Source organism: Equus przewalskii, chromosome 9 (assembly GCF_037783145.1).
Source record: "Equus przewalskii isolate Varuska chromosome 9, EquPr2, whole genome shotgun sequence".
Classification (NCBI taxonomy): Eukaryota; Metazoa; Chordata; class Mammalia; order Perissodactyla; family Equidae; genus Equus; species Equus przewalskii.
The window spans coordinates 22,186,271-22,198,775 of NC_091839.1; the positions used below are offsets into that span (position 1 = coordinate 22,186,271).

A 12,505-nucleotide genomic window follows, 5' to 3' on the forward strand; every position below is an offset into this window, starting at 1 on the left:
CAGGTGTGACACCATCAAATCTATGGCCTTAAAAGTCTGAAGTTTTCCCGGGCATTTTTACTAATTCCAATAGATTTGCACTCTCAGGATCTCTACCATCCTAAACTTAGTCTTCCCTGCAAAATCTACCAACCCAAGCAGAGAATTCAGTCCCCCTTTTAATTACCTCACAAAGGAATATGTTTTTTTTTTTTTAAGAAGGTTCAGTGAGCCATATGGCCTTTATTAAAGACACTGTAAGATGACACATGGAGAGAGAGATGTCAGTATACCCTATAGCAAATGACTTAATAACCTCTTATAGTAATTGCTTTTCTTGTAAAGTCCCTTCTGTGCTCCTCTGTCATTAAGGACTCTCAGCTCTTCCCTTTCCAACTATGCAGTGTCCCACCCTGTTGATCACTCTCTGCTTTCTCCAAGGTCACCTCCCTGCCCAACATTTTACATTTTTTACCGTGTTTATAGTGATCGATTTGCTTTCCAAAATTTACACCCTACCTGCGCACCTAAACCCATCCTTGCTAAGAGAGTATGTGAGACTTCTCTTAGCAAAATTCAACCTATTAAGAGGGGGTGGAAGTGTGTTTGTGTGTATATATGTATGTATATATGTGAGTGTTTATACATGTGTATATAATCACACATACAGATAATTTCAGGAAGTATGAAGAGTTCAAGATTTTACCTGATTTGCTAGCAAATAAGTTAGCCCAGTTTTCCCAGATGCAGTTAGAAGATACAAGACTCCTGAGTCAGAGGAAGGGACTTTGTTATTAATGGCACAGAAAGTAACATAAGCCTAATACTTGCATTGATTCCCTTTGCCTCCCAAGCCTCACACCTTCCCAGCATTTGCCCAAAAACATTGTATTTATTTTCCTGCATGGCAAACAAATCTGTTCTTTATCCCAGAAGGAGATACTATATCTACCTTCCAAGGCTGTTTTCTACACAGATATCCTTGGGAAAACAGGCAGAAAATCTATAAATGATTCTGTCCACAAGATGCAGAAACTTGAAAATCCCATGGATATCCACTCTTCATTTCTATACTGTTTTGGCTTTTGGAAAATTTTCCCACAAATACACCACTCCACTGGATGTTCTGATTAATCACAGGCAACAGAGCCTGAGATCAATTTCATTCATCACTGGATTGAGATTACCATCAATGGGACTCCATGTGGCAGGATCAGGCTAACCAGCAGTACTGACCTCATTTTTTTTTTTTTTTTGAGGAAGATCAGCTCTGAGCTAACTACTGCCAATCCTCTTTTCACTGAGGAAGACTGGCCCTGAGCTAACATCCATGCCCATCTTCCTCTACTTTATACGTGGGACGCCTACCACAGCATGGCGTGCCAAGCAGTGCCATGTCCGCACCCTGGATCTGAACTGGTGAACCCCAGGCCACTGAGAAGTGGAACGTGGGAACTTAACCTCTGCGCCACAAGGCCAGCCCCAGTATTGACCTCAGTAATGCACCCAAGGGTTTCAGACTCAACCAGCTGAATAAATATCATAAGCCATCAGGACATGCCTTAAGAAGTCAGAATACATATGGTCCAGAGAGTATAAAAGGTGACAGGGACTAGTTCCAAGGGTCGCAATGGTGTAGCCAGAGTCAGCTGACAGTCATGCTGAAGATGTCAACAACGGTGAGGCACGACTGATAGCCTCGAGAGGCAAGTCAAAGTTCCAGTGGAGGGGTCAAGGGCCTTCCCAACAGTAATACAAGCATAACAAACAGGAACTTGTTTTCCTTTCACTAGGAAACCACAAGTCTTGCATGCAGTGATGGCCTCTGCATCAGAGACAGAGTTGGGGTTGGTCATCAGCTTCATGATGGTCACTCTCTCCAGGGAATAGGCCATAATAAATCCTTCCCTATCGATAATTATTTTAAATGTCAGAGGACTTAACTCACCAATGAAAAGATGCAGAGTGGCTGGATGGAAAAACCAAGGTCTAACTGTACTCTGTCTACAAAAAAACTCACTTCAGATTCAAAGACACACATAGGCTGAAAGTGAAAGGATGGAGAAAGACATTCCAAGCAAATGGTAACCAAAAGAAAGCAGAAGTGGCTGTATTTATGTCAGATGAGATAGACTTTAAGTCAAGAACTCTCCCTAGAGACAAAGAAAGCCATTTCACAATGATACAAAGGTTCAATTCAACAGGAAGATACAATAACTGTAAATGTGTATGCAGCCAACATCAGAACACCAAAGTATAATAAACAAATAGTGACAGATCTGAAAGGAAAAATGGACAGAAATATGATATAGTAGGAGAATTCAGTATCCCACTTTCAATAATGGATAGAACATCCAGACAGAAAATCACTAATGAAACAAAGGACTTGAAACAAAACTACAGACCAAGTGAACATAGTGAATGTATCAAGAACTTTTCACTAAACAGCAGAAGAATACACATTCTTCTCAAGTGCACACAAAATGCTCTCCAGGATAGATTGTGTGTTAGATCACAAAACAAGTCTTAACAAATTTAGGAAGATCAAAATCATACCAAGTATCTTTTTCAACCACAATAGAATGAAACTAGAAACCAGTAACAGCAAGAAAACAAGAAAATTCACAAGTACATAGCGACTAAATAACACACTCTTGACCAACCATTGATTCTCCCTGTTTGTCACTGGTTGAACCTCTTTGGTATACAGTAGACCAGGCTTGCTTCCTAGCTATTTTAAGTTAAATGTTTCAAAAATGTAAGGTAAAAGCTTAGAGTTTTGTGGACCACTTCTATTGGAAGCTGAGATGTTTTCTTCTTAACAAATTGAAAATGATTTAACTCAAAGCTCTTTGTGATCCCATGGAGGTGTGAGCTGCCTGCAAGAGACTGCCGGCCATCCAGGTGCTGGGGGCTCAGGAACCTCAGGGAAGGACCAATATGAGGCAACAATTGGATCTGAGAACATTAGAGTCTCCCCCAATTAGAACAGTTTATTTATCCAAGAGGAGGGACTGCATTTGTCTGTGTAGGTGACAAAGAGTAAAATGTGGAATGCAAAACTCTGCTTGTGCAGAATGCTCAATTTCCTACTGACTCCCATCAGAACATAATTCTATTTGTATTGCCCATTCACCTAAGAAGCAGAAATGTAGCCCTGGACTCAGTTCTAGGCACTGGATATTATCCTGTGTTTGCTTCAGTAATTAATTTCTAAATATATGTTTTCACTGTATTCAATTTTTCTTTATCTTTTTTCTGAGACTCATGTGGAAGAATAATTTTAACTTGAAAATTGTAAAATATTTTAATCTAAGCTTTTGTTTCCTCTTTCCATATGTTTTGTGTTAAGTTTGGCTGTTGAGGCCACAAAAGGTATCATCATTTGGAGATACTTGGATTTGATTTTTTTTTTTTTTTTTGATGAGGAAGATCGGCCCTGAGCTAACATCCATTGCCAATCCTCCTCTTTTTGCTTGAAGAAGATTGTTGCTGAGCTAACGTCTGTGCCAACCTTCCTCTGTTTTGTATGTGGGATGCCACTGCAGCATGGCTTGATGGGCAGTATGTAGGTCTACACCCGGGATCCAAACCCGTGAACGCTGGGCTGCCAATGTGGAGCATGTGAACTTAACCCCTACACCACTGGGATAGCCCTGTGGTTTTGATTTTTAAATAATGATAAATTAAGTTTGCAGTATTTCCAGAGACATTTGATAGGGATATTTATTCTTTTATAGAACAATAAAAATAGTAAAACTAGATTTTCACATATTCCGTAGCATCATTTATCCTCTTTAGATTTTTAACTTGAAATACCTGAGTTAATATCTCTTTTTTTTTTTTTGGAAATTCTAAAGGTGATATTGGCTGGAGTCTGAGTTGGCCAGATCACAACTTTACAGGTAGCAGAAATTTCATTCTGTCAGAACGCTCATGTGGGATAATGAACTTAAATCTCTAAAGATACGAAAGTCTGCTAAATCTTGATCTTAGTTGTGTGTGCAGTCAACACCTTAGCATCCACGGAAACAACTGTCACAGCCCCATCTTCGTATACAACGCAGAACTTCTGTCCATCGGCATTCCAGTTCATCCTTCAAAACACTGATTTATTTCTTTGTCTGTGTGAGTGTGAGGAAGATTAGCCCTGAGCTAACATCTATGCCAATCTTCCTCCACTTTGTATGTGGGAGGCCTCCACAGCACGGCTGATGAGTGGAGCAGGTCCATCCCTGGGATCTGAACCTGAAAACCATGGGCCACGGAATTGGAGGCTGGCCCCCAAACACTGATTTATTTCTATTTACATTGTTCATCATCTCCTCATACCAAGAAGCTATTTTCACAAATTTAAAAAAAAAAATTTAAAAAAAAAAGTGTTCAGACTTCTTCTCCTGATAAAAGGAAACAGATGCCACTTGCATGACATCCATCCACCATCTCACTGAGTCTCTGTTTTCATGGCTGGGAGTTAGATCTTATAACAGGTGAGGGGTGAAAAAGATGAGAGTGCATTTTAGTATAAATTCTCAATTTATTTTTATGAATATTATTATGAGAAAAAATCAGAGTATCCAGGCACTCACTAGAAAAGCGGCTTGTTTCAGTAAAGAACTTTTTCAGGAGAAAGTGCAGCCGTAGGTAAACACAATGGGTGTGAGATAGTGGTTTCACGAGAATCAGTGAGGTTGCCTAAAGGACTAGGTGGTCCCTCTAAGAAGGAGTGCAATGTGTGTAAGGGAGCCTATGTCCACATCATTCTCTGAGAATAACTGACCCTCCTCCCTCAAGATGCCACCTGGACCATTACAGAATGACCCTCCTCCCTCAAGATGCCACCTGGACCATTACTGTCAAGTAGCCTGAGTGTCCTAATATTTACCTGGCCTTTCAGGCTGACAGAAGAAATTTGGCAAGGACAGAAATTCCCAGAGACGTCTCCTGTGAAGGAAACCAGTAGCATTTTGTGGAAGGAATCCGTTTCTGGGGATGATTATGTTGATGTAACAATGAGCTAACGCTCTAATTTCCCTGTACACAGTTGTGACCACATAGGTAGGGCTGTCAGGAGGGAAGTTTGTGAATACCATGGTTGTCAATGTTATCAACATGGGACAGGAATTGCTTCTGAGTTTCTGACGAGATTTTCAGGATGCTCATGCCCCTGAGATGATCAACATCTCAATTTTTTCATGATAAAATTACATTATTTATTGATGCGTATTTTAATCTTCTAGTGAGACAATGTCAGAAACGAAGAAAACACAACAATCCAGAAGTAGGAATTGACAGTCTTTGTTTTCCCACCCCATCAATTATAGTAAATAACCCAGTGAGAGAATCACAGTTAAGAGTAGGAGGAAATACGTTCCAAAACAAATTTTTTTTCACATTGTTTAATAAAATGCACAGCACACATTAGGGAAATTTTCATAAAATAATATGGATGATAACAGGTTCTCCTTGATAATTCCTTGTTCTATACTAGTTTCCTAGTACAACATAAATCAATCACCAGTGCAAGCTATATCTTTCCAGACCATCTTACGCACATTTCAGATGCAGGATAATACATAGAGTAATAACATACAGTGCACTGCTACTTTTTGATAATATTTTACACAAACATTACATTGCAATATTATACCACCAATTGCTTTTACTAATCAAGACTACTTTTGAAGACATTTCCTAACATTAAAAAGTATGAATGTACCAGAGTTTATCTATATTTTCTCATTTTAGACTTAAACATTTTGTTTTCGTGTTGTCTAGAATGTGCAACGCTTCTACAAAGATCATTGTACTTTCTGGATTTTGAACATGTGTGAGTATTATCGGGGTGGTTCTGAAAAGTGGAATTGATGGCTCATAGGTTGCATGAGCTATATTTTATTACATAACAAATTATACTTAAATTGAGCAGCTTAAAACCACAAGCTTCTATTATCGAACAATTTCTGATGGAGAAAAATCTGGGAACAGCTTTGCTAGGTGGGTTTGGGTCAGTGTCTTTCATGAAGTAGCAGCCCCACTGCCTACCAGGTCTGCTGGCATCTCAAGGCTTGGCTGCAGACTTTCAGTTTTCCCCTTAACCCTAGCTTCACAGCAAATAATGAGCCTTACCTATTTAGATTCTCTGAAATACAATGGAACATGTCAGAAAATCACTATGTTATCAGATTAGGAAATAGACGCTCATGATCAAAAAGACATAAATGTAAGGAAATGAAAGGATTCACTGAGATAATTATAAAACCTACATTTTGAATATCCAACAAACATTTAGTTACCTATTAAATTTTTTTCACTTACTCTTATATTAATGTGTAGTGATCCTTAATAAATGAAATGTTCTCTGATTGAGTATGTTTTCTAAGTTAATTTACTGATCAAAAAACGTCCAAGGACAAAAGTCTATTTACTCGGTGACCAGTTTTCTCACCCAATGTTTCATCTGTTGGGTCACATTAGTAGATCCTCTCATTGGCATGTCATGTATTCCTGAAATAAACCCTTCTAATAATTAATTAAATAATAATAATATAATATAATAATAATTAAAATTAATATTTTAATTAAGAATTTTTTATGTAAATTAATAAATTATTTTTGTTTATTTTAAAATTTTTGGTATCAGGATATAATAGTCACAAAATCTTTCTAATAGATTTCTCTTCTTTTCTGTTTTGTAAAATAGATTTGAAAGATGCCTACCCAAACCTTGAAAATATGGAGAAAGGAATTTAAAAAGCAACCAGAAAGTTGTGTTAATGTTTCCAGTATTTAAATGCTATTTATGGTTTCCTGCTTTACAACTCTTTTGTTTGTTTGTTTCCTCTTCTTCTCCTCAAAGCCCCCCAGTACATAATTGTATATTCTAGTTGTAGGTCCTTCTGGTTGTGGCATGTGGGACACCGCCTCAGCATGGCTTGATAAGTGATGCTGTGTCCGCACCCAGGATCTGAACCAGTGAAACCCTGGGTCTCAGAAGTGGAGCAAGCAAACTTAACCACTCTGCCACAGGGCCAGCCCCTTTACAATTCTTTTAAATTCAGGTTTAATATTTGATATTTTAGAGAAATCACCTTTTTATTTTTAACTTTCTAATTTATTGGTATAAGGTTAACTATATTTGTCTCAAGATGTTTTTAAAATCTCTACACTATCAGTGTTTCTTTTTTCTACTATTTATTCTTAATATTAAATGTGACTGCAGAATTCAGGAACCCTCGAGACCACCATCAGATTTAATAATTAACTAAAAGGACTCAAAGAACTCACTGAACACTGTTATACTCATAGTTAGGGTTTATTACAATGAAAAGCTACAGATTAAAATCTGCCAAGGGAAGAGGCACATAGGGCAGGGTCCAGGAGAGCTCCAAAGCAAGAAGCTTCCAGTTTTCCTCTCCCAGTGGAGTCGTCGTGGACAGTGCTGACTTCTCCCAGGAATGGGATTCTCGATTTGAGGTTTCGATTCTGTAAGTCTCATACTCTTGGATATTTCAAAGGAGCAACACCCCTCCACAAACAAAACAACTCCGTGAACTTCACCCCCAGAGTCCTCCTCCTTAGCTCCTCTATCAATGGTGGACACCTGCACATAGACCCATGACCCCATGTTGGGAACACGGAGTCCACTATGAAGCCTCTGTCTTCCCAGCAGGCTAATTGGTAGCATTGCTTAATCCAGAAGGTTCTGCCGTCTAAAATCCAAAAACCTAGTCTTTTTTTTCTGACTGTCATATTCATCAGCTCGGAGTTGAATTTCTATTAAAACCTCCTGACCTGCTTCCTGTGCACATATTGCCCCTACCAGGGCATTCTGCCCATTTTTTACCTAAAAGTATTTTTTAAATACACTACCAAAAAAAAAAGCTATATCCAAACATATACATATTTTTTTTATTTCAAGACCTGAGGTAAGACACACAACCTGGTCTTCAATAACTCGCAGTGTGTGACAAATTATTTTGTCTCCGGCTCTATCCAGGGTCATTTGCCACAGAGCAATCATTTTTCCTTCTCTTGTTCTTGATTGATTTCTCTTCTTTTCCACTTTACTAAACTCTTCTCACACTTTTAATTCCAGGTAAATTTTAATTTGTTGGGTTTAAAGCTACACACTCATAAACTTTCCATTATCTCCAACTTATTAAATACCCCATTTTTAAGGGATTCTTAGACTCTAAGCTTCTCCAGTGCAACATTTAATAATAAGGAAATTCAAAAAGCATTTCACAGAATATTTAGTTTAGTGCCTGCTGTGCCTACTACATTATGGATTCCGTCTATTTTTCACACTCTCTCTGTGAATGCCCATTCTGGTGCTTAAACATCTGGAAGAAATGAGTTACTCATTGTATGCTCATTGCAAAAAGAAAAAGGAAAATAAAATTTACAGCTATCTAAACAGTTTATGGAATTAGGCATTCCTTCTGCAGGAGGCAGAGAAGATCCTGAGTCCTTTGGACTCATGACTCAAAAGAAAGGGGCTGACTGATGGGAAACATAAGGCGAACATAGCAGTGATGTTTAGCTGCCACCAGCTAGGATGATCAGAAAGAGCCAAGTCAATTGAAAAGATGGAGGAGAGGGTGTAAAAAGATACAAAGGTGCTCACCAGAACAAGGATGCTTTGGGTGGCTCTAGTCACAGAGGGGGATCTGCGGGAGATGCCGTTCCTGTGAATGTGTTGGACTCGCTGCTTATGTCCGTACAGGGTGAAAACCATGTAGATGCTGGCCCAGATCATGAGCCCCAAACACACAACATCAGGAGCGGTTAAAACTGCTGCAAGGAGTGATTGCGTGATCGTGTCATTCCACATCCCAGAGCAGAATCCCAAATCTTTTTTCTTTGTGATGGTCTTGTTATTCCACTTACCCGCCACATAAAGGGGAAAAATGATATTTACCAGCATGTACAGGATCCAGAACACGGTAATGCAGGGACCAGTGCACCTGAGAACTTGTACTTTAAGTTCTGCCAACCTGGAGTTCCAAGGACTGATGGTGATGGCCTGGAAGACACTCAAGAGGCAAGTGGTGCCAAGGGACACACCTCTGCCCAGTCTGAGAACATAAAAAACAAGTTTGCATCCAAAATCACTGAGGAAAATCTTCAACCCAAAAGCTTCCACTGTCTGGGGGACTCCTCTAAAGGCAATGACTAAGGAGTTGGCTACAGTTAGGTGCTTGAGAATCAAGCCGGTGGACCTTGCTCTGCATCCAGTGAAGTAAAAGAAAATATAACGATAATGAAGAGAGCAATTCCCCCAAATCCCAAATATAGTCTGTGATAAGAACACGACTCCTATCATCAAATCCCTGGTGGCAATTGTGCCATTTCCCCACGAACATGCATTCATAGTCAGAGGATCCTGCATAGAAACATGAGTGCTGTCTTATCTTAGCAAGTGAAATCCAATATTCTCCACTGACCATTAATTTCCACTTATAAATTCTTACTAACACATATTTTCCTTTCCCTAAGAGATTTGCTAGCTTTAAATATTTTCTTGTTAGCTAAGACCTAAATCTATGCACACGATGTTCTTCATGTTTTATTTATAACTTTACAACAACTATATGAGTTATATAATTTCCCTTTTACAGGCAAGGAGACCTAGGCATACAGAAGCTAAGTGATGTTTCTAAAATCTGCCACTAGCTTACCTTCTTTCTCATAAGGGGCAGCTTCAGTAGCTGACAATGAGCTTAATCGCTCTGTTGGCACAACCTCAGACTTAGTTATGTTTTTCTAACACTCCACACACAAATGCATTTTCATGTGTATATTTTGTTCATTTTCTAAAAAGACAGATTGTGCTTTCTTTTATAATTGTGCTTGTAGCAATTTACCACTTATGCCTGGTTGCTTATTTCATAGGCAAATATCACCTATAAATGTTCAGAGATCCAGATAGAATATAGATGCCCTGATCTTAGCATAATCCTAAAACAATAACCATCTGAGACAAAGTGAAGGTTATTGAATGCACAGGTGGTTCCGTGTTGGAATAAAAAGAGGAGACTTCTGCCTCCCCACCACGAGGAAGTGTACAATTGAATAATTATGTGCTAAGTAATGGGACATGAAACATGAACAGAAGAAAAAACATTGGACATGAGACCCTAAATTGTTGAAAATATACACCACATGACTACACGCCTGTTAGTGAAGGATTATTAAATAAGACTCTACTGTAATAATGTCAGAATTGCTAAAGACATTAAAACATATGCTGGTTATACAAAGATGAATACAGAGGTATAGAAATTTCCTCACTGAGTGAGTTTAAATAGTAGGAAGATGAGAAGTAAGCCTGAGAGTGGCATTACAACTATTTTTTGAAACCAGAGAAAATACCACAAAATAATTTAATATTGGAAACCACTGAAGCCCCTGACTTTTTTTTCTACTATTGAGAAATCTAAAGTCATGAAGCTATCTTTTCCTTGAACGTTCCTTCTCTGACTTCCAGATGGAAAATTGTCTTACCATAATCAACAGACACAAGAGGCTTTTGTCAACACACAAGCATCCATTTTTGGGTAGTTCTATTAAACATATTACACACCTAGAGTAAGTTAAAAAAAAACGATATCTGCTACTATTCTATATAATAGATTATTCAATTAGCTCCATCTTACCCATTATCACAGGCAAACATTTATTTTAGAAGTACATCTACTAATCCTGGAAATGTTTCCTTGTTTCTTGCAGGGAAGATTGAACAATAAGCAAAATAATTTCCAAATCACCATGCTATAGGTTTGTGGGGTTGTTTTTGGTGAGGAAGATTGGTCCAGAGCTAACATCTATGCCAATCTTCTATTTTTCACGTGGGATGCTGCCATAGCATGGCTTGATGAGTGATGCGTAGGTTCATCCAAACTTGTGAACCCCCAGCCACTGAAGCAGAGCATAAACACTTAACCAATACACCACTAGGCTGGCCCCTAGGATTTTTTAAATGAAGATTTCCTTGCAAAATCTATATATATTTCATTGTTGCAGAGATTAAAAATCAATCTCTACAATCTACACAGATTGCAATAAATTACATTAGGAGCAGCCAAGATTAAGATAGGGTCTAGAGCCACTGGTCAGTCTCCGAGAGCTCAGCACGTGCCTCAAGAATTATCTTCCTTCCTGTGTGGCTTTGGCACTGAACCTGTTTCTACCCTAGAAGAATTGCTTTTCCAGACATGAGCACTTACCCAGTCTCCTGATAAGTCCTCCTTCCCTCACAGACTCTGCCTTTCAGAGTGAAATAGAAAATACTCACCAAGTTCTTTCCTGCTCTCAGGACTGCAGGCTCAGTGTGATGATCACAACAGCCAAAGCGTGTATAAGAAGGAGGCAAACAGACCCTCAGGTATAGGGCTGTGATTCTGTAACCTCTCCTCCCCTCAGAACAGCAATTATCTTTTCACCTATAGCAGCAATAACAGTGCAGCCTTGGGGAGCTGAGAATATTTTTGAAAAACTTTGTCCCAGTTACCAACTGTCAGAAACAATTACAAGTTTCTAGTGAACACTTATATAAAGAGGCCGATGAGATTAGGAGAGGCTCTTTCTTTCCCATGATCCCTGGGGGCAGACAGGGTCTCACAGGAGAGAGCAGGAAAGCCTGAGGGCTGACACTTGAGGGACTGGCTGTGTAGCATGTTGGCCTTGCTGAACTATCTGCTTCCCTGAAAAGTCTTTCTACCCAAAATCTCTCTTCAGACCCCTGAGCTGCCCCATATTTTATGTTATGGGCAGAGAAATGGAATCACTCACAAAATTCCTCGGAAGGACTTTTACTTTAGTAATAGTCATGGGAAGAACATGATGTCAATAATTGATCATTGAAATCATTGGGTTAATTTGCATAACCCAAAGCAAATACTTAGAAAACCTTGAAAGTATGAACATTTTCCAGGAAAAAACATAATTTACCAATATTGATCCCAGTAGAGATAGGAAGTCGACACAGAACAACATCGACAGAAGGAGAAGTTTATAAAAGTGCCCTGCACAAATAAAATCACCAATATTAGATGGTTTAACACGGAAATTCTACCATTACTTTAAATATAGGATAAGCCCATGCTAACTATCCAATTCAAGGGCATTGAAAGAGAAGTAAAACTTCCGAATAATTTTAGGACATTAAATATAACACAGATACCAAAACTTCCAAAATTGTACCGAACAGAATACAATAGAAAAACTTTACATCTGTCTATAGACGCAAAGATGTAAAGTGAATACTAGCAAATGCATTGCAACAGCTCATTAAAAATCAGTAAACGGGGGCTGGTCCTGTGGCCGAGTGGTGAAGCTTGCTCATTCCACTTCGGAGGCCCAGGGTTTCACTGGCTCGGATCCTGGGCGCAGACATGGCACCGCTCATCAAGCCACGCTGAGGCAGCATCCCACATAGCACAACCAGAGGCACTCACAGCTAGAATATACAACTATGTACCGGGGGGCTTTGTGGAGAAGAAGAAAAAAAAAGAAGAGAAGA

At 39.0% G+C, this 12,505-nt stretch overlaps 2 protein-coding genes across 2 annotated transcripts in view; one reads left to right on the top strand and one right to left on the bottom strand.

Moving 5' to 3' along the window:
• ZNF845 (zinc finger protein 845) overlaps positions 1-12,505 on the top strand; it is a 132,156-nt gene that overhangs the window by 98,101 nt on the left and 21,550 nt on the right.
• LOC103547905 (vomeronasal type-1 receptor 4-like) lies at positions 7,945-9,307 on the bottom strand. Its single transcript, XM_008515403.2, has one exon. The coding sequence runs from the start codon at positions 9,305-9,307 to the stop codon at positions 8,411-8,413; it is 897 nt and encodes a 298-aa protein (XP_008513625.2). The 3' UTR covers positions 7,945-8,410.

Excerpts from the sequence above, each read along its gene's own strand:
- LOC103547905 (XM_008515403.2), bottom strand. The coding sequence starts at position 9,307 with ATGATAGGAGTCGTGTTCTTATCACAGACTATATTTGGGATTTGGGGG.